At 42.3% G+C, this 23,860-nt stretch overlaps 1 protein-coding gene across 1 annotated transcript in view; it reads right to left on the reverse strand.

Annotated features, from left to right (window-relative positions):
* LOC147609402 (uncharacterized) overlaps positions 1 to 12,756 on the reverse strand; it is a 111,722-nt gene extending 98,966 nt beyond the window's left edge. Inside the window, exons 1-2 of the mRNA XM_086787637.1 lie at positions 12,582 to 12,756; positions 12,370 to 12,494 (exon numbers count right to left, since the gene is read on the reverse strand). Coding sequence (XP_086643763.1) covers positions 12,370 to 12,494; positions 12,582 to 12,693 — 237 coding nt within the window. The 5' untranslated portion in view covers positions 12,694 to 12,756. The remainder of the gene's footprint in view (positions 1 to 12,369; positions 12,495 to 12,581) is intronic.
* Positions 12,757 to 23,860: the final 11,104 nt, after the last annotated feature.

Here is a 23,860-nt window from a genome sequence, read left to right on the forward strand (position 1 = left end):
TTCCTAAGGAGGGTGGTGACAGATTGGAGATTCAATAGTGGAGACCCATCACCCTGCTCAGGACCGCCTACAAGATTTTGGTGGCATCAGCTGGAGACTTCACCGACTTGATTCATGATACTCAGACAGGTTTTGTTCAGGATCGGAGCATTATGGACAACATCTTCACTTTTTGGAAGGCAACAACTTCAACCAAGATGTGGCAACAAGATCTCATTGTGCTCCTCCTCGATTTCGAGAAAGCCTATGATAGAGTTGAGTGGGGCTTTCTAGAGGGCACGATGTACCGGATGTGTTTCCCAGAGGAGTGGATCCATGGTATTTCCGAATTTTACTCGGCCTCTCACAGCCAGATTCTCATTCAGGGAGCCAGAGGAGACCAATTTCCCCTTTCTCGCTCAGCCCAGCAGGGCCGCCCTCTAGCACCCTATCTCTTTCTATTTGTCGCGGAGGCCATGAGCAGTTATCTCTCAACTCACGAGACTGGGCTCCAAGGATTCCGTCTCCTCATCTATACTCAGGAGGGGCTTAGAGTTCGCAAATGATACAACGGCATACTTATCCAGAGATATGGGGAATCTTCAGAGATTTGCAGAGGTGACAGAGATCTTTTGTTGTGCATCAACAGCGCAAATCAACTGGATCAAATCGTGTGGATTTTGGGTTGGCTCTCCACCCACCCCGACTTGGTGTCCAATTGAGGCTTTCCAATGGATCCTGAGGGGCACTCCAGTCTGTTATCTTGGATGCCAGGCCCGAAGAGTGATCATATAGCCGCGCCATAGAGGGGACTTGGGCATCATCGACCCCGCCATTCAGAGTCGTGCCTTGTTGGGCAAGTTGATTGTTAAAGGACTTCTTCCAGGTGGCGAGCCATGGAAGGATTTCCACTTGGCCAAGATTACAGCTCGTACACCGAGCCTGGGGGCCCCTTAGCCGCAGAGCACCAGATGGATTTTCACGGAGATGCAGGCTCGTGGCTTTAGCCCAGCTTTTGAGGATAGATTTTCAGCCAGCCTATTACGAGCTTGGCATCACCTCAAACCGGCCCTCCAACAGTCAATTCCAGTGGCCTCCGAGGAGCGTCTCCAACAGCCCTTGATTTGGAACCCCCTGATCCAGTTACCTAGTGGTCACATGCTAGGGGCTCGGCCTCATGTATCTTGGGGAGCTTTGAGCACGGGTTCTGCTAGGTCTCTTGGAGATTGGTTTGCATTCAAATGGTGTGGCTCAGGAGAGAGGCATAACTGGGATCTGGGGCAGAGACAAACTCAACCTTGACATCGACTCTGCCATTCCTCTAGAGTGGCTGACCCTCACCCCAGAAGCTCTTCCCCCGCAGTGGCTGGGAGTGTTTACCAGGCCTGATATTCTCCTGGCAATTCATGGCACGGATGAGAGCTCTGCATTGCTCACTTTTTCGATTGGACCCCATGGCAGATTAGTGAGATCAGAGTCCCTCCTAGAGGACTTCACAGGATGCACACTACAGAGGGTGAGGGTGATTGGATTGCACGCACATGAATGTCACATAGACCCACCTCCGGCCAAGGTGGCCAGGGAGAGACTTGGCGTTTATGGATTTGGGAGAGCCGGCCCAAGTGGGACCCAAGGGAGTGGACTTGGTGTGATCTTGCAGACAGGGAGGAGACTCCAAGTACCCCGTTCTTCACGGCTAGGCCATCGGATCTAGATGCCTGAGGTCAAGGGCACCCTGGCAGCAGCAGCAGGACACTGGCAGTCTCAGAGCCTCTCACCCCGCTTTCTCTCAGATTTTTGGAAGAGGCTCTCGGACAATTTTTGACCTCGAAAGATCACCCTCTTTTTGTGGTTGATCGTCCATCGGAGTTTGGCGGCTGGCACATGGTTGGCCATAGGCGGTCGACCAGCAGCATGTCCAAGATGTGGCCATCCCCAAGAGTCTAAACGACATTGTCTTTGGGATTGCCCGAAGGCTCAGCAAGTTTGGCAACAGATTCTCCGCATCTTCACTATGGATAGGGCCTCTCCCCGTACTATTTCATGGGATACTATCGCTTGGGCCACAAAGGCCGAGGTGGTCATGGCTTATGAGGTGGTAGGTGGGGAAGATAGCCCTTCAGGTCTCTCACCTTCGCATCTCCATAGTGCCAGTCCCAACCCCATCTACTAGTCACCAGACTCCTGGTTCATCCAAAGATGGAAGATTTGCAACAAAATTGCCACATGGCACATCTAGAGAGCTCTATGCAGCGAACCAATCGAAAGCACCCACACTCCGCCTACAGAGTCCATCAGGATCATCTAGCTGGATATCATTCACACCCTCCGCGGACAGTAGGGGAGGCTTCAGGGTGGTTATGACCGTATGTGAAAGCACCGGGAAGCCTCCCGAGGCTCTAGTGACATGGTCCTTTTCTCACAGAATGTGGTGGTGAGTCCACTTGGCATTACAGACCACCTGTGTGGTTATTCTCTCTTATATGAGATAGCCTTCTCCTCATAGAGCGGCCAGCCGGAGGAGACGTGCATCCTTCCCCCTTATTTTGTTCTTTGATCCTTGCCCTGTACATGGAGACAAGTTTGTATCTAGCCTTTGAGGCTGTTTTTTGCTAGCTAATAGAAGGATCTTGTTTCGGGGGGGGAGGAAATGTCAACTCCTTGCACAAAGATTCAGCCCGATTTACAACCCACCCACAAATCAGCCCATAGATGAAGCTGTTGTGGAAGATGCAATGGATGAGGAACGGACAGCCGTTCAGGAGTCCAGACGGGTTCCTAGATGGCTGTTGGATACATTATGTGATAGCAGATTGGCAACTCCTTTGCCTAGCAGGACCCGTGCATGTTCTCATTATGCATCTAGTTATTATGTAGATCATGCTCTCATTGCCAGCACATGCAATGCCAAGGAACATGTTTCCTTTAAGGATGCATAAGAAAATGATCAATGGATGCGTGCCATGCAAGATGAGTATGACTTAATCCTAAAGAATGACACTTGGTGTTTGGCTTATTTGCCTCATGGCAAGAAAGCCATTGGTACAAAGTGGATCTACAAACTCAAGCATAAGACAAATGGTGCCATTGATCGCTACAAAGGGTTATGCTCAGCTGAAGGGCATAGACTATGATGAGATGTGTTCATTCAATAAGTGGGAGCAAAGGGTTATGCTCAACAGATGGGGCATAGACTATGATGAGACCTTTGCTCCCACTTATCGTATGAACACCATTAGGTGAATTATTGTTATGGCAGCACATCATGGTTGGAACGTGCACATCAGTTGTACATCAAAACCACCTTCTTGAATGGTGATTTGCATGAGGTCTACGTATCTCAACCTCGTAGTTTTGTTCAGAAGGGTTGGGAAGCCAAAGCGTGCACGTTAAAGAAGGCTTTGTATGGCCTTATGCAGGCTCCTAGAGCATGGTACAAGAAGATACATGCATACTTGGTTGCACATGGGTTTTATAACATTCCAATAGAGAGTACCCTCTACGTCAGGAAGACTAGAGAGGATTTCCTGGTCATCATTTTATACGTTGATGACATGCTACTCACAGGTCCCAATATTGAGAAGATTTCAGCCTTTAAGGCTGAATTACATGCTTCTTTTGAGATGTCAGATTTGGACCCGTTGCATTACCATTTGGGCATTCAGTTTTTATAGTGATGGGATTGTCATGATGCAGTCAAAGTATATACAAAGACTGCTCGAAAGGTTTGATCTTGAGGATTATAAGCCTATGGCTACACCAATTGAGACAAGTGCCAGGCTTAGCATTCACAATTCTGGAGAGCCTTTTGATGAGACATTATATCAGCAAGGCTATTGGATGCTTGATCTATCCATGCAATACAAGGCCAGATATTCAGTATGGGGTGTCTCAATTGAGTAGATTTATGCATAGCCCACATACCAGGTATTGGCAGGTTGTCAAGCTATTTGCAAGGCACTCAATTCCTGGGATTGTTCAATCCCAAGGGAAGTGAGTCACAATTGCATGCCTTCAGTGAACGTAGCTCGTACCTGACTTATCCTGGACTAAGGATGTACAATGGGGTCACGGCGTACGACAAATATCATCCTGCTGGGTTCTAATAATGTACAAATGTTGCACTGCTGATGATGAGCCATGCACTGAGTGCAGAGTGCATGTGACATTCCCTCCTGCTTAGCTTGGCGGCAGGTTCATGGCTTCCAAGTAGTCCGCCACCAACAACTGGGGTACTCTGGGAAGAACTCCTCGTTTAGCCATACGGCTTCGTGGTGGGTACCTCGATCTCGGAATTTCGTATAGAACTGACGTATCCGTTGACCGGAACCATGCTTCCAACGATGAAGAAGGATCTGCTCAGGCTCAATAACTTCTGCTTCATCTACCACGTCTGGCTGCTGTTCATCTGAAACATCAAACACTTCTGGACCAACATATGGTTTTGGCCAAGAAACATGGAAAACATCATGCATTGTCCAACTGGTAGGCAATTTTAACTTCATGGAGACATCACTTAACTTTTTGACTATTGGAAAAGGGCCAAAACTATGGAATGAAAGCTTGGGACAATGTTTGCCCACTTGTTTCAATCTTTGTTTCATGATGCACTGAGAGACTCAATCCCCTTCCTTGAAGTGGATATCTCGTCTAAACTTACATGCTTGTCTGTGAACTGAATAATGGCCAGACTCAAAATTGAGGGCCAAACTGGGTTGAGTACCAAACTCAGCGGAATCGACATACTGATCTTCTAAGCCTTTTCCAGAGATGTTGAGAATGGTAGACTCCTGACTCGTCTGGATGCTGGTCTTTCTACTGAGAACATCTGCTACTGGGTTATACTGACCAGGGATGTACTTGATCATTCCTCCAACTTGGTGGAAGAGATGATCCTGTCTAGTGTGTTGAGCACTCCACTGGGCACTTGGCATCATCGGGAGCCACTTAAGTGCTTGGTGGTCTGTGGTGTGACTGTTTGCAAACACAAAAGCTTCAATGGTGTTGGATTAGTCTAGGGCTGAAGGCAAGGGTACTCCTAGGGCTGAGGAGGAAAGCTCTTAGCACACTAAAGGCTGAATGAAGAACTAAGCTCTATGCAAGCCTATTTATACTGACTAGGGACTGGTCAAGTTGGCTGGTCATTTATTTAATAAAGTTTATGTTTATAAATGACATTAAATGCTAAATAAATACCATAAATTATGGAAAAAATACCAAATAAATCCTAGTAAATTCCCTAAGGCTTTTGGGATGTTTTAAATGATGCACAGGCATATGAATGCATATTATGCAGGATGCAGAGTGCTTTCTGATGCAAACCCTAAGGCTTCTACTGACTCTACATGCATGCATGATTCTCTCCAAGTGGATTAAAGGACTTGACTGACTGACTGACCCGCTAAGGCTGAGGAATGACCTACGTAGCTCGTGCCTGACTTATCCTAGACTAAGGATGTTCAATGGGGTCACGGCGTACGACAAATATCATCCTACTGGGTTCTAATAATGTACAAATGTTGCACTGCTGATGATAAGCCAGTTTGTCACCATGCACTGAGTGCAGAGTGCATGTGACAAAGAGAAGCGCCTGTTGATCCACCACTGTGTCCTTGCTGCCTTGCAGACTCTAACAAATGGATCCTCTTGATCTTTGAATGATGATTCTAATGAATGCCTAATGATCCTATTTATAGGAAAAAGGAATGAATTCGTAATCAAGTCGGTTTTGCCTATTTTTCCCACAAAACATTGTCTAAAAAGTTATATTTTGTATCCAAACTATGCCCAAAAGGTGTCCCAACCATTGGGCTATGTCTTGGGCACTTCCGGGAGCCTGTAAGGCTGCAAAATCTGCTCTAAATCTGCCCATATATTTGCTAATGAGAATATACATGTCTATGAGCATTGGGATGAACGGATGCACATGACATCCCCTCTTGCTAAGCTTGGAGCACTAGGGTAATCCATACACCTTTGCTCCGATTTCGTTCCGGTCCAATTGAAGATTGCACTTCATATCCATCGGCTCAATCGACAATCTCTCTGACTTGGTCTTCAAGTTCTCTGGCTTGGTCTCTGGATCTTCTGAAAACTCCTCTGAAACTGTCGAGATGACCTCATCCTCCTCCAAATAGGATTTGGAGAGATCCACCTCCTTGGGAACTATTGGGTTGACCTCATCCTCCTCCAAATAGGATTTGGAAAGATCTCGTTGCTCGATCTGTGGTTCTGGTTCTGGTTTGGCTTCTGGCTCTAGCTTTGGCTTTGGTTCTGGTTCTGGCATGTGCATCCCGAGTAATGGCACCTCCTCAGAAACACCTCTTTCTGTAATCACGCCTTTTTAGAAGCTCTCTTTTCGTTGGGTAAACGCTCTTGGTCATGGGCTACTTCACAACCCTAGGTGATTCCTTCTTGGCCTTTGTTGATGCTACCATGAATTGTGCCCATGTCTCCTTGAGCTGTGTCCATCTTTGCTCGTATAGAAGCTGGCCTTGACGCGCCTCTTCTTGAAGCTCTTCTATGAGTTGTTGCCTAAACCTCGGCCCAATGATGATTTGTTCATACCGAGCATAGCGTTCTTGTTCCCTTTTGTATCGTTCTTCATCTTCCCGTCCCCGACGACTCTGCAAAGTCTTGAGAAAGTCATCGTCCATTGCCTCTAAACTCATGATATTATTTTGCTGTTTTTTCTGTTGTAATCGGCCCAAAAACCCTAACTCTAGAGTTCTACATGCTTTCTAAACTCCCTAGGATCATGCTAGGCTGAAAACTAGACTTTCTAGCACTATACTATGCTGAAAATGAGCAAAAAGCTAATTTAACGCAAAAATGCAAACCCTAATTTTGCTTGTAAACCCTAAAACACAAACCCTAATTTTAAAAACCCTAATTTAGCATGCACCAAACATAAGTTAAGGGCTGTCCTAGGATGACCTAACCTCTGATACCAATGTAACATGCGTTGCGGAAGCATGTTCATGATTAACGCTAAGCAAAGAAGATTAACGCTAATCCTATGTTTAGCAAAGACACAGAAGAGAAGGAGAGAGAGAAACCTAATCTACTGCCAAAACATGCTATATATACAATGATCTTGCTGATTCACAGCTTCATGATGCATACCAAAGATCATGCAACCATCTACTTGCAATCGAACAAGAGAAGCTCCTGCTGATTGTTACATGCGGAAGCTCTGAGATGCTTCTTTCAGCCCTAAACACCATCTAGAACATGCTGATGCAAAAACACAAACAAAAGAGAGAGTAGAGAGAGAGAGAGATAGCTAGAAATTCAATATATCATATGGTAAAAAAAGGTACATAATACCATGGCTGCCTTCTGGAAAAGATAGAATTCCCTAAATCTAGTCCTATGTCTAGACCCACACCCAGAGGGAGTGAATGAATGAAACAATGAGCACATAAGCCTTATATAGGCTTCAGAACAACTCATGGACTGGCCGACTGCTGGTCGGCCAGCTCTTGGACAAATAAATCCCCATAAATGCTTCCTTGTGTCCTTCCACAAGATGTGTGAGAAAGAAGAGATGAGAGAAGAGACAATGTACTCAAGAACTCATCAATGAACCACTAGCCAACTTGATTAGAAATGAACTACAATGCCTCATATATATAGGCACAAGATGAATGGATCTCTAGAAAAGTTCCTCCACCCTTTCCTCCACCCAAAAATGTGTAAATAGGAAAAAATGAAAATGAATGCTATAAATCCCAAAAATACCTAGAGGCTAAAGAGTGTGCCACTAGCGTGACATCATCTGGAGATGACACCTATCCAACACCTCCTCTTCAGGTTCAGATGGGAGGACCAACGCCAATGCGCTGAAGAAGATAATCCAAGGTAGGTCGAGGAAGAGGCTTAGTAAACAAATCAGCAACATTATCTTTGGTAGGACAATACTCAAGCTGAATGCGACCTTCAGAAATCCAATCACGAACAAAATGAAAATGAACATCAATGTGTTTGGATCGTCCTTGAATAACTGGATTTTTGGCTAAAGCAATAGCACTCTGTGAATCTGAGTAGATGAGTGTCGGAGTAGATGAACATCCAAGGTGATTCAAAATTTGCTGAAGCCAAAGTGCTTCAGAAGTGGCATCAAGATATGACTTGTACTCTGCTTTTGTCGATGAAGAAGAAGTAATTCGCTGCTTTTGACATTTCCAAGAAACAAGTCCTTTACCAAGCATAAAACAATAGCCTGACATGGAACGCCTAGTATCAATACACCCTGCCCAATCAAAATCTGAGTAACCAATAAGTGTATCTCCACCTGCATAAGAAATGCCATACTCAAGAGTTCTATGAAGATATCGAAGAACCCTCAAAGCTGCCTGCAATGAGATCGACGAGGCTGTGAAAAGAATTGGTTGAGAATACTCATAGCATAGGAGAGATCTGGCCGAGTGTTAACCAAATAAAGTAGAGAACCAATAAGTTGGTGATACTCTGTAGAATCAACCTCAGGGGAATCATCATCTTTGGATAATTTTGAATTAGGATCCATGGGACAAGTGAGTGATGCACAATCATGCATGCCATATTTCTCAAGCAACCTTAAAGTATACTTCTTTTGACAAAGAAAGATGCCAGAAGCAAATTGCCACACTTCTAAACCAAGAAAATAGTGGAGTAGTCCAAGATAAGTCGTGGCAAATGATATTGTGAGTTGAGTTTGAACCCATTTGAGTAGGTCCAAATTAGAGCCAGTGAGTGTCAAATCATCCACATAAAGCAGAAGAATGCATATATCATCATCCACAATAAGCACATAAAGATTAGGATCTGCATGAGTCCTCTCAAAATGTAAAGAAAGAAGAAAATTGTCAATCTTCTAATGCCAAGCTCGAGGAACTTGCTTAAGACCATAAAGAGCTTTCTGTAATAAATACACATCATGTTCATGACCCTGTGCAATAAAACCTTCAGGTTGTGCCACATAAACTTCCTCCTCTAAATATCCATTCAAGAAGGCAGATTTAACATCCATTTGATATATAGGCTAGGCATAGTGAGAAGCAAGAGCAAAAACAACACGAATAGTAGAATATCTGGCAGTAGGAGCAAAAGTTTCATCAAAGTCTTCACCTTCTTTTTGAGCATAACCTTTAGCAACAAGTCGTGCCTTGTACTTATCAAGAGTACCATCAGAATGAAACTTGACTTTGAAAATCCACTTAACACCAATGACCTTTTTATGTGAAGGTCGTGGAACTAACTGCCATGTGTTATTAGATTCAATAGAAGAAATCTCTGCTTGCATTGCTTCACATCAATGTGGTAAGGAAAGAGCTTCCTTAACCGTTTCAAGCTCAAACACATCACCAATATGAGACATCAAGGCAATATTTACTGAAGGGCGTCTACGTAAGACACGTGTAGTAGAATGTTGAGCATCTGAAAGTGATATACCTGAATCCTGAAGTAGAGAGCGAACCCATTTTGGAGGACCAAAGTCCGTGTAGAATCCAATGAAGTAGTAGGTGTCGCAATCGAAATGGATGAAGAGGATGAAGTAGGAACTGATGGTGTAGATAAGGATGAGACTGTAGGGAATAAGAGGCTCAAGCTCAAGAGATGGAAATGGATCTGAGAGAGATGTGGAAGGTGGTAACTCATCAAGACCAAAAACATGCTCATCAAAGATGGCATAACGTGAAAGAACAATATCCTCACGAGAAGGATCCCAAAAACGGAACCCTTTGGAGCGAGAAGCATATCTTGTGAATATCATAGGTTTGGACTTAGCATCAAGAGTCCTCCTCTTAGAAGAAGGCACATGCACATGAGCAACACAACCAAAGACATGAAAATGAGAAACAGTAGGCTTGTGGCCTATGAAAGCCTCCTCTGGAGTCATGCCGTCCACTGCTTTCGTAAGAGAGCGATTGAGAAGATAAACTGAAGTAGCTATAGCCTCACCCCAAAAGGAGAAAGGTAGTGTCGCATGATGTAAGAGGGAGCGGGCCATTTCCTTCACCGTTCTATTCTTTCTTTCAACCACACCATTCTGCTAAGGAGTGTAGGGTATGGTGGTTTATCGTTGTATGCCTTTTGAAGCTAGAAAATCCTCAAATGCTGTAAACTCACCTCGATTGTCAGTCCTGAGAAAAGATACCTTTTGACTTGCTTGATTCTCCATTTGGGCAAGCCAAACCTTGAAATGAGAAAGAGCATCAGACTTCTTAGGTAAGAAATAAACCCATGATTTGCGAGAGAAGTCATCCACAAGAAGCATATAATACTTGGATCCACCAAGCGATTGTACTTCCATAGGTCCTGCAAGATCAGCATGAATAAGCTCAAGTATGCGTGTGGCCCTATGAGTAGCCTCCTCTGGAAAAGAAGCCCGATGTTGCTTTCCTTGAGCACAAGAAGAACAAATGTGATGGCGAGGTTTCTGAAGCTTTGGTAGACCTGTAACCATGTCATGTGAGACAAGATGTTGCAAAGTAGCAAGAGGAACATGGCCAAAGCGGAAATGCCATAGATCACTATCTTCATTAGAAACAAGTGCTTTAGGAGAAGCAAATAATTGAGAAGATGAGACTCATGTGGTGGCAACTGTGCTGTAAAAGAGCTTATATGATAAAGCCCAGCATTTTGATAACCATGTGCCACACAAGAAAGTGACTGTCTATCAATGATTTCAATCACTTCATCATCAAAATAAACCCCAAGACCTTTAGAAGTAGCCTTAGAGATAGAAAATAAGTTGACAGACATCTTAGGCACATGCAAAACATCATGTAAGATAGCATCTCCAAAAGAAACATCACCAATAACAACTTCAGCATTAGAACTAACACTGTCAACACTACATAGAGCTTTGGAAGATGGCAGACTTATGCAAGCGCGCTCCTTGTCCATTGCATATACACTAGCTGACCTGCAAGTAACCTAATGGAACTATTTTAGCTACTACATAGATGAATCTGCCTTTTTTCTTATGGATTTTGCAAGATATATATACCTAGATGAATCCAGGACGATGCCCAAATTCACCTTATAAGAAAGTGCAATTTATAACCTCATGGTAGTCATCCACAAGACAATAAACCATCAACTCCCTCATGCATAGTATGGACTAGATACTACGACATCCCTACTAACGTTATCAATGCCCAAAATAGGAAAGATGTTTTTGACTATCCAAATTTGAGATGGGAATGAAAAGTCTTTTAGTCAATGCTCAAGATACTCACAAGTTCTCAAGATTGATAGAAGTGCGGTGAAATGCTATTATCAAACGAATATGCTTTTCCAGAACAAAGCTTCTGTGTAAAGAGTTCCAAGAAAATGAACTACCTAACACAGCTCATGGAAATCCATATGGATGGCAAAGTGATGGCACCGGGTCTCCTCCTCTCTGTTATGGGGACAAAAGTGGTGGTAAGCTCCAAATCCATCCTTGATGCTTTTGAGTTACTGGGCCTGCTACAGAGTGCTTGAGATTGTGAGGTCGATCTAGAGGAACGTCCCTGGAAGGCCAAAGAATTTTATTGTAAAGCCTAAATCCAATGGGTATGGGAATGTGGCCATGTATCTTGCCAATTCGGACTTGAAGCATAAGCATGGCTGAATTTTTAGAAGTCATGGATGAGCTAGGAGCTGATCAAAATGAGGCACATGAACTGATGCAGCTATTTGATACAAACAGAGACGGCTCTCTCTGTGTGGACGAATTTGCAAACTTCAAAAAGCAGGTATGCTGGTCGGCCTGTCCAATCTGTTGCTGCTCGCCCTGCTCAAACAACTGCCTGGCCTGCTTGGCATGTCCAGACTGGTCCAGCCTTCTACCCGGCCTATCCAAACCTGTCCAACCACTGCTTGATCTACGTGCAGCTTGGTCACACATGTCCGACTGCCGCTAAATAGCTGCCGAGGACAATTGTGCACACTTCAACTCCGGGTGGGTTACAAACTGTGCAGGACTTCATTCTTACATCTGACTAACCTGACAGAGACTTGTTCCTGGACTAGGGATCGACAAAAAAAGCTCAGTGCACATCTCTAACCCAAAAGAATATCCCAAAACTTGCAGACGCATCCATGTGCCACCCAACTGCAATGGGTGCTTATGTCATGATTGTTGCACCAGGATGCACTGGAATGGTTGTCCGTCTACCTTCACGATGTGCTTCCCAGGATGCACTGGAATGGCTGTCCGTCTACCTTCACGATGTGCTCCCAGCTATCATGAGTCGCCCATCGTGTTGAACAGGGGTCCCCACGATCACTCCCTACTCCATCACAGAGGGGATTCACATTTGCCAACCATCACAGAATCACGTGGACAAGCACATGTGCATGCATACCATGGCATAATCATATGTTAGTTTCCAAGCTGGACTGCGGCAGAAGTACCTTAATTTTTGCAATGGGTAAGTGAATATCCTTAGCTTGGCCTGCCATTGAAGCAGGGATTGCTAGAGTGAAAAAGCAGCTGGACAAGACCTCTAGCCTTTTCAACTTGAAATCAAGCTCGGAGCCTACAGCCAGACAGGTAAAGATTTTGATTTAGACAAAGGAAAGCGCATTTCTTCACTCAAAATTGTAGCATGGTGGCCCTCACTTACATGCTCGTTGGCATCTCGAAACAGGCAGTAGTGCCTGTACCTTCTGTTGTTTTTGCATGTACAATCCTGTCACTGCAACCGATATGTGAAAACAACACAGTTGTGACGCCATAGCCAGACACGTTATGCTTTGCACGCTTACTTCTCAGTTTTTTTGGTCCTCAACTTACTTGTAAACTTGAAGGTTTAAGATTTTGAGTGGTTTAGTTATAGATAGCTTCAAATTATCATAAATTTGTCAAAAATACCTCCAATTAGAGTTGGACCATTTAGTGGAAAACCTTTCTTTGCACATCCCACATTAAAATCCATAGAAATGGTATTGAGACTATGTTTAAATGTGTTTTCTTTAGCAATTACATCCTTAAAGTTAATTAGCTTCAATGAAACCAACGGCATAATGACATGAAAAAAATAAAGATTTTTCGAGGTGAAAACAATGAATCACAAATAACAGTGTGAAGTTTTCTTTTTTCTAGAATGAATGGCCCATTTCACCCTAGAATTTGAGCCATTGGTTAGTTTTTATAATCTATCAAGATCAATGGCTTACAACAAACCAAAGATTAGGGCATGTGTCAAACCCTAACGCTCCAACAAGGTTTGCCTTCCCACAGGTCTTTAGACCATTTCTTGTGCATTTATTTAAACTTCTTTGTCTCAATCAGTGCTCTTTTTTACGTCCTTAGAACACCGACACTGTCATGCTGGTCCTTAATTTTGTGGTTCTCGAATAATGCTCATAGAGAGTTGGGAGTCTACAAGGTAATTTTATTATTATTAAAATTTGAAAAGTACTTACAAATTTGAAGGGTAGGAAATTCTAATATTCTAGGTGGTCTTAGTTATAAATACCTTTAAATCATTTTAAATTTTTCAAAAAGACCTCCAATATTTCGAGATGGGTCACTCTAGGAAACGTTGTATATTGACCCTTCCCTAGTGATGGTTACTCATGCTTTGTGGTGTTTATTAAATGTACCTGCAACCTTGTAATTATCTTGGTTGATCCCTATACACTCGAATGTATGGCCTTGCATTGATGTGCTATGTAAGAAAGCATGTTTAGCCTACTTACCAAGCTGCTTACTAAGCTAACATGCTTCATATACTTTATGCAAACCATCAACCTTAATCTTTGGCAAACCTATAACAAAAATTTAGGCCTGCATAGACTTCAGTCCCACTATATATTCACATGGCCAATACACTTATATCATATGTCAATATCTACAATGACACATGTTCCATGCACAAACATGGCTGCTTTACCTTATGCATGTTATTAACATCCAAAGTAAACATCTTGCCATTTCTATTACCCTTTGTAGGTCCACAAAACATCCTTAAGGATTAAACCTTAAGGATGTTTTGTGGGTCCACAAAACATCCTTAAGGATTAAACCTCACTTACAAACCCTGCTTAACCATCTGTCCAACAGAAACCAGGTTCTTCATAATGTCTAGAATAAGAAGTACATATACCGAGTACTTCATTTTTCCATCCTGTATAGACAATGACACTTTACTAACATATATAATGGGATGTGTAGTATCATCACCTTTTTCTATATAACATGGTTTTTTTATTTTCTACATATGTCTAGACCACTCACCCATGACTGGTCATGTGGTTAGAGGTGCTAGAATCCACATACCAAACATCTTCGGATACTAATATATCTCTTGTCATTATGGAACTGAGCATATGTTGCATCACAAATGGCTCCTCGCGCTTTTGTCATCATCGCCGTGTTTGCTTAATGGTGCATCGTTGCCTTGTGTTGCAACTTTTCACTTTTGATATTATTTTTCTTTTTATAGTAGTGTTTTACCATGTGTCTTAGTTAGCATTCTATGTTATTTACATTTAGATTTCTTTGTAAACCACCTTAGTCTCTGTGGATCCCCCTGCCTCTAGAGTGGCCTCTTATATCTATTTGTACATTTGATTCATGATGTTATTGTTGTCTATGATTTCTATTTCCAAAATGGCCTCCACCTCGGCCTCTAGTAGATGATGATCTACCTCTACCTCTACAGATATCTGAGTAGAAGGCCTATCCATTTGAATTTCCAAAGGATGAACCTCTCTTAATATTTATCTCCTCACAAATGAGAAGAACAATTAGTTCTTGAAAATTGAGAAAGTTCTCCGAACTCTAATGTAGGTCTGAAACTTGTTATATTTCTTACTAAGGCCATTCAAGGTCACTAAAACCATATCATCATCATCATCTACTAGCGGATCTAATAAAAGCAATGACATCTACTAGCCCTTTATTTCTTGCTAAGGCCATTCAAGGTCACTGAAACCATATCATCATCATCTAGTTATCGGATCTAATAGAAGCAAGGGCATCTACTAGCCCTTTAATCTTCATTGAGTAATCATTTATACTCAACTTTCCTTCTCTAGTCACATTATGCAACTCCTGCTTTAGCTGCATCTTTCGAGCTTAGGTATTTATGCCATGTATATCTTCACCTTAAGCATTTGTGTATCCTATATATACATAATCATAGAGTCTGTCACACTAATAGACAACAAGTATAGTACCTTTTTGGCTCTTTCATGCCATGCTTTATATGTGTATACTTGATAAAGTGTGGGCGTTTCTTCATCTCCTGTGAACTTCCACAAATACCCTTTTCCCATAAGGAAATTAGTCATCCTAAACTTGCATGCCTGGAAGTTATTCTTGTCTAGATTCTCACTCATAATCTGGGATAGATTGTTAGACATCTTTGCTTACAGCAACTTACCAAACAGTGCTTACAAAAAACCTCATATACTTGCAGCAAATCAGTAAACTTTAATAGTGGACTGTAAACTAGTATGTAAAGAACCAATCACATAAACATACACCCACCAACATTTGTGACACTTTGATTCTCTGCACAACAAACCAAATTTCTATTGTAACTTCGCACCGAACTAGAAATTGGGCATACACAATCAAAATCGAGACTTTACAGAGTGCTTGTAAAAAACTTGTAAAGCCAAAATGGGGGGGGGGGGGGGCGAAACACAGAAAAAAGTCCAAAATTTACAGTGTGCCTGCAAAAAACTTGCAAAGGAAAAACAAGGCCCGAAACACGCTCGATCCTACAAAAACATGCAAAATTTCAATTGATAAAGTATTAGTTAACAATATGGTCTTCTTCCTTCACCCAGGAGGTCTCACCCATTCCAAAATCAAAGAGGGAAAGAGATGAAAATACCCTTGCCCATGTTGTACTGATTCTTTACTTGCCTTGTTCTTGCCTCTTGCTTACCCCCTAGATATCACATGAACCAGAGCTCTGATACCATAGAGAGAATGCAAGGGAGAGGGAGAGCTTGAGTTCTTACAAGCAAACATACACATAAGAGAAAGAGCAAGACATGAGAGAGATGGATGGCTTAATTTTTTTCTATCTTCTTCTCTTCTCTACAACCATAAATTAAAGATAAGTATATATAATAAAGGAAAGTACTCTCCTACTATAACATATAAAAATGGTTAGTCCATAGTGTGAACCCAATTATATGAGTTGGTGGTATAATTCTACCATACTCTAATAATCCAAGTATGGCTATCACACAGCTGTCGTCCACACTGGTGGTGATGTATCAACCCCAGTGGGTTACCAATGCCTGCAACACTAGTCAAGCTCGATATCTCAATAGGAAGGTGGTAGTTCAATAGAATGGCTGGTCATGTTGACCAACCATCTTGAGGACTACATTGAGAAAGGGCTTATCCCATCGAGTCACAACCTAAGCTTCAAGTTATGTGGCTCATCGTTAAAGATCAGCCACTCCCTCTCAATATGTTATAATGATTAACAATCAATAGGAATTCGTAATGTCCCATCTGTGCTTCTATTACATGTATGCCAATCCATGTTTTGTGCTTCTATTACATGTATGTCAATCCATGTTTTATGTAAGCGATGGACAACTAAATAATAACCTAAGTCATGGTTCTAGAGAAAAATGCCAAAGGATCTTTTAGAAAAGCTTGTTGTTTATTCATTCCAAAGGATCTTTTAGAAAAGCTTTTAGAAAAATGCCAAAGGATCTTTTAGAAAAGCTTGTTGTTTATTCATTCCTCATTACATTGTGGTTCATTACATTTTAGACAACATATATTGTTCTCATACTCTCCTCTATGTAGTAGTATACAATCGAGATACAATCATTAACATATTCATGGATTTCATTATAACTTGTTAACCCTCATTGGACACCTCTCCAGCATCATTGTATATTTTACGTGTGAGATTGCCGCTTGTCTATGAAAGGCACGCCAAGGGACTAATTATGGAGATTTTATTCTTAGATTATTAGTTTGCACAAGCCTAGGCGGCTGTGGATATCCATGGACCTATTTTTAAGTATGATTGCCGAAGGTGTGAAGGCTAGGAGCCAAGATAAGGGTCATTTTGTAGTCTCACCATTCATTCTTTTATGCTAATTCAATAGAGTGTTCTTCTTCTCTACTCTCCTATACTATTGATTTCTTGCTTGCCTCTTACTTGTTTGAGCTCTTGTGTGCTTGCTTGCATGTATGTGAGAGAGAATGAGTGTGTGTGATTCAGTGAGAGAGGAGGGTCGAGCTTTGATTGGACTAGGGCGGCGGTGTTGGAGTGGAGCTTGGAGTGTGGCTGCGCGGCAACACCGTCTCCTATGAGAATTTGAGCCCAAGCATTCAACAAGGTGAGTGACACATCTTGTTTATGCTATTATGGGCTAGGTTATGGTAGATTAACATCTCGATTTGAGCTGTTTTATGCTCTCGAGTGTGGTGAGGCAAAGCCCCACGGCATTGGTTAGTTCGTGCACTCTTTCTATAGTGCAAGGGCTTCCCATAAATGGCATCGCTGCTGGGGAATAGCACTACCACATAGCCACAATGCATTTTGAATGTGTGTGTGTGTGTATGAAAGAATTTTGTTATAATTCTATTTTCTATTTTTGCAAGAAGGGTAGTAATGAATAGCTGAAAATGTGTCCATTTTGTGGCATTGTTGGAACTCTTGTTGATTTCTGTAATTTTTGCATAGTGTTCAATTTTTGTAATTCTTGCATGTTTCTCAATTTTTTGCTTTTTTTCATTTCTTGTGAGTGCTCCAATTAGTGCATTTTGATTAATTCTTTTCCCACATATATCAATTGCAAGTCCAATTTATGATTTCTACATTTTTTGGTTTTTATTTTTTTTTCAATTTTGAAAATAAAAACAGTCAATTAAGTATCAAATTGAAAGAATTGGGTAAAACAGACCATAGAATCGGTTTCCTAGCATAGTGTTTATCCCAATTTCGACTCCTTATGTGGAGAAATTGGGATAATAATAGAAATTAGGGGAGGATTTGGCACACAGAAATTTTTGTGTTTTTTGCATTTTTGCATTAGTGTAATTAATGTGAGTTAATTACACTTAATCCTCTCCCTAATTTGGGGCATATAGATTGGCAGCATTTAATGCGTGTAGGCCGCCAAGTCAAAGATTTGGGGCATATAGATTAGCTGGGAGCATTTAATGCGTGTAGGCCGCCAAGTCAAAGATTCTAGGAAAACCGTAAACAATAAACATAAAAAATGAAAAGTAAAAAGTAAAAAGATAAAAAAAATAGAAAATAGAAAATAAAAGGTAGAAAGTGAAAAGTGAAAAGGTAAAAGGTCTGAGGGGGAAAAAAAAGAGTATAGAAATTTTTTAGAAAGTGCTCGCACAAATTTGCCTAACATATGTTTTAGGCTATTTGCAATCACGTTGATGCAACTTGTGTTAACACCCAAAAAATTTACACTTTTACATAGTTAAGGAGCTTCCTTAAGTATGGGAGCCAATGCCTGTACATAGGTAAGGAGCTTCCTTAAGTATGGGAGCCAACACCTATACTGCTTGACTGACCCAAAGAAAATACACTATTTCTGGTGTTAAACAGGTTAAGAAACACAAAAGATGTGTTTGGAAAAAACTTTGGCCAATCCAAAAATTTCTCGAAAAAGAAGCGAAAAACTTTCAAACTTGTCCGGGGCATCTGATGGACCTTCTTGCACCCTATAATCACATGCACCTACAATCTGGGCATGTATTAGAGGCCGATATAGATGGTAGTGCATCTATCGAGCTAGGTACAATGGAAGGATCCCCGGTCCCAAGAACTGAGAACCCTAACCAAGTCTCACCAGCCAAGCCAACTAACAGTCTTTTTGGCCTCATAGCTAGCTACCTCAGAGGTCCGGCCTCAACTGCTACCTCTGAGCCAAACCTTACGGACTGATAGACCATATGAAGGAGTTGAGGTTAACTCTAGAGAGACACATGATGAAGGAGAAGGAGTTGAGGTTAACTCCACAGAGACACATGGTGTACTCTCATCGTTTACAAGCAGGGAGCATTCATGTTGATACCCCTGTCCATATACCTCCTGTTGCACCTGCTGCAACTATGACCATCGAACCAGTCCTTGCACAAGTTCTTATGCTTGATGGAAGGACATTAGAAGAAGTACAAGCAGTAGAGGCACTGATCCAAGCTACTAGAGCAAAGGAAGAAGAGACTTTGCAATTGGCATAACAACGATTAACAGCCCAATACACCCAAAACGAGTCCCAAACTAGGACTCCACAGGTAGTATTCGCCGATAGTCTCAATACAAGCAATAACATTGCGTCTTCCCCAGGGAAAGAGCTAGGCACAAATCATGGATCAATTTTTGCTCATAAATGATTGGGATTATGACGCATGCATAAGAGTCTCTGTGGATGTGTCAAAATCCATATGGTGTTAGTTGAAGGGATTGTCCAATCCATATTTGGGGCCATAATAGAGGAGGAATCATTGCAAGGTATTTGCGATTGTATATATAGGGTCATTGAACATGAAAGGATCCAAAGACCCGTGGTGCAAGTTGGGACATCCAAAGCGAGAATGCCCACAATGAGCAAAATGGTAACACCTCCTGTGAGCCCAACAGATCCTACTTTTGTAGTATCACCCTGGCTATACCATGGATCAACCCATATCTTCAAACCCACAAGGCCATGCTGAAGGGAATCAAAGGGCAGCCTAGCATGAGTTTCACCTTCTTAGATCCTAGAGTTGCCCCCACCCAAGATAATACTAGTACACTGCCTCATCCAGATTGTATCACATCAACTATGGCACCTATGACTGATGTAGAAGTGCCTCTGAGCCACATGCCCATGGTTACCACGATAGCCAACACCCCTTCACACATGGATCCCCCTGCGCCGCTTGGCATATCTAGTATGACCATTCCTAGAGGGGTCACATCTCATTCTAGTGCACTCATGAACCATCCCTTCCCTCTAGTGTGAGTGTGCTACCAACTCCTGCTCAAGACCAGCTGCACCTAATGCCCACATGACTAGAGCACCTATTGGGGTGTTGGTATAGGGCACATGCCTTATGTCGCACAACTACCCCCACCAGGGTTTAGACCAATGCGTCCTCATGTAGTGCCACATGTTACACCTCCACCTGCTCCTATCATATTGCTCTGGTTATGCTAGCACCAGCTCTACCCACCACAGACCCAATTGCTTTTGCACAAGCCCTGGGAAGAGTAGTAGCGGAAAGCATAGCACCTAGTGTAAGAGATGGTGGTCGATAAAACCATGGAAAGGTTGCCCAAATAGCTAAGCTAACCCACAATTCACTGGCGAGATTGTGATCCTAGGAGACACCTGAAAGTATTTGATCGAGTGTGTGAGGCCCTAGGAGAATAAAATAAGGTTTCCAAGACCAATGCCTTGTCTAACATTATATACAGTAATGCTGGCGATTGGTATAGAACTCTCAGTGTCAAGGAACGCTTGAACTTCACCTCTCTTAGGAGATTGTTCTTGAAGCAATTTGTGCGTGAAGGAGTCTTATGGGGTGTAGCTTCATAGCTACACAAAGCTAAGAGGGAAGAAGAGGAATCGATTAGAGATTTCACTAGCCATCTCAAGCATTTGAACTCTCGTTACCTTCTGCATGAACGCTATTCAAATAATAAATTGAGATAGATTCATCCACACAAGCTTAACCATGAAGCGATCTATAATGACTTAGTCTTAGAGGGATCACTACATGGGATGAATTCAGAACAAATGCCATCCAACTAGAGGATAATCTCATGGGCTAAAGTAGCTAAAGCATCAGATTCTAAATCTATTACCTCCGGAGTCACGGGACAGAGCACTTCTACAATTAAACCCCTTGCTAAAGGCGACACTTTAGTGGAGATGAATTTCACAGATTGCATGAAAGCACTCTAAGAGGGAATGAAGGCCGATCGGCCCCCCGAAAACGTACATTTGTACCCAAGGAGAGAGGCTCAATGGTGCTCAATCTTCCGACAAGGACATTCGACCAGGGAGTGTGTCCAGTCCTAAGGGCACACTATAATAGTAATTATGCTTTTTATGGACGTTATGGGTCATGAGGGTTTGCAAACCCTTGCTAATGCTTCTAGGCCTCAACAATTGGCTTTATCGGCCCCATCACAACCACCACAAGCCATAATGCCTGCAACAACATCTCGACCCAATGCAGATCAAACGACACAACAACCCATTGCAAGGGGGATTTATAATGCACAAAATGTGTTGTTACCTCCACCAATTTCGGGACCTCAACCTCTACCCCGAGGTTCACACCTCTTAATCAAGTAACCTTTGAGGAGCCTATTGATTACTAAGAATATGAGGTTGATGTTGAACCCACCCCCACCTCTTTGAGGACCCCACAGAGCATTATCCTAACTATTATGTAGTGGATGGTAGAGGGAGAGTTAAGCCAGTTTACCAACTTGCTGCGATGGGCAGGGGATGAGACATTAATGCCTCTTCAATGTTACCATTGTCAAGGTCCCCATCAAGTTTCGGAATGCCCTCTGAATTTTCTTCAAGCAGTGCCTTCAAACATACCACAGGCTACTTGTAGCCGTTGTGGCATAGATCATCGGATTAAGGACTACCCCAACAAGATTGTGGTGACAAGCCCACAAAATGGGCCCATCATCACACCCCTGAACATAATTGGGGTAAGTAATCAAACTCAAAGGCAGATCCTAAAAAATCTAGATCATACACCATTGAATGTGCTATCACCCAGATACAAACCCAAAACCAACATGTTCTCAAGCAACGATTTGTGGCCTCGGTAGAGGAATCTCAGAAGAAGAAAAATAGGAGAAAAAAGTTGGTAAAGAATGGAAAAATAAAGGAAACCAAAAAGACAAAACTTGGGACGCCTCAAGAGCTAATCTTCATTAGGGACCTAGATGAAGACTCGGACTCCTTGGACACAAGGGATGATTTTGAACAAGGTAGGGAAATACCCTCTAAAACCAAGATTATGGGGAAGGAGACCCCATGGGAACATGCGATTCCTGAAACTAGATCACACATGACAAAACTTGGCTGTTATTTTGACCCTCAAAAGGAAATTGAGCAACTCCCAGAATTTGGTGATTTAGAGCTTGAACTAAAACACAAGTAAGAGTCTCAGATACTATACACCCTAATACCTTAACACCTACTACTGAGATTCGCAAACCCTAATACCTTAACACCTTAACACCTACTCTACTGAGATTCGCAAACCTCTAAAGGTGTCGAGTGTCATCATCATAGAAGAGACTGAGGCCTCCACCTCTCATAGTTTGATCCCTGGTTGGTTCAAGGGACAACTATACCATACGAAAAACCCGAGTCCATCTTAGAAATGGATTTTCCAGTCTCACCGACACTTACTTATGGAAAGGAGGCCATGAATGCACCACTAAATATCCCCAAATTGTTAGACTTTATGGCCTCACAAACCAGTACAACTATAACCGCCCGACTGAGTGGAGATCTTGAATTGTTTGAAGCAATGAGAGCTCTCCTTAATGGGGAACTCAATGTCGGATTACCACCATTTGTTGACATTAATAAGGCACATCCCCAATATACAATGGAGACATCTTGAGTTGTACCCAAATCAATAGTCCTAGTGGAAGAAGAAAATACCAAATCTATGGTTAAAATTTCACTTAACAAACTGGGACAATATTTTGAAGGTGAGATGAGTTTACCAATTATGGCCAAGGACATCACAATAATGGAATTCCTAGTAGATGGTGGTGCGGGAGTGAGTATAATCGCTAAGAAATGCTGAGACAAAATGGCCAAGCCACATCTAGAAGTCTCGGACATCATTGTCAAGATGGCTGATGGGATTGTCACCAAACCTATTGGGATGCTACGAGGTTTAAAGATCAAGGTTCTCAAACATCGGGTTAAACATACCTTCATTGTTATGGAATTTTCCAAACAATAAGAATCATATAAAATGATCTTAGGACGCATGTTCCTGAGAGAGGCAAAGATGGTACATGACTGGGTCTAAGAACCATGTCTACCTCCAATTCAATGATTCCATCATTTGGGTTAATCTTGTGACTGGCCACATACATCCTATGGATAGTGGAGGACTTTTTGAAAACCTTTCAGACACCACCACTCATTCAACCCCATATCAATATTGCTATCCTTGTAGAGAAAAGGATCCAGCCCACAAGGATCCAGCCCAAAAGGATCCAGCCCACAAGGATGCTGGACAAACAAGCTATTGAGCCATAAGATGATCGAAACTGGGATACATATGATGGCTACAATTGATAGCTGGGGAGTTAGAGAATCTACATGGGTTACACTTGATGGTGAGGAGCTCCCTAAGGTCGTCCCCCTATAAATGATTTGTGCTCTACCTTCCGATATCGAGGGGAGAGGTTATAGTGAACTTGAGTCCACATGGGATGACTCAAGCTTAAGCACCAATAGTGATGAGGGGTCTGAAACAAAGACTGAAAGCGACACCAACTCCTTAGACACCACAAGAAAACGAGAGCCCACAACATGAAACTGCAGGGAGTAGCTCATGTAAACACTATGCAGTGAATCATCATAAAAGGCTACAAGAATGAATCACTATCACCACCCAATGGCTCTAGTACATGGGTGAAGTTGACGTACATTGAAATTTTATAGACAATTGGGGAGAAGATTTACAAAAGGTCCAGTATTGTAGATCACCCCCAATCAATATAACTAAGGTGGAAGTCTTTGATAAACCAAAACCAAGTTGCTTCACACCAGAAGGAAACAAAATCGTCAACTTGCATAGAAGGAATGAGAGGCTAAGGCTGTAGCTAAAGTAAACAGAATGTGAAGGAGAGAGAGAGAGTTTGAGTTCCTGTTGCAACAAGCAAACACACACACACACAAACAA

This window comes from Cibotium barometz, chromosome 51, assembly GCF_041138505.1.
Source record: "Cibotium barometz isolate CiBa-2024 chromosome 51, ASM4113850v1, whole genome shotgun sequence".
Lineage (NCBI taxonomy): Eukaryota > Viridiplantae > Streptophyta > Polypodiopsida > Cyatheales > Cibotiaceae > Cibotium > Cibotium barometz.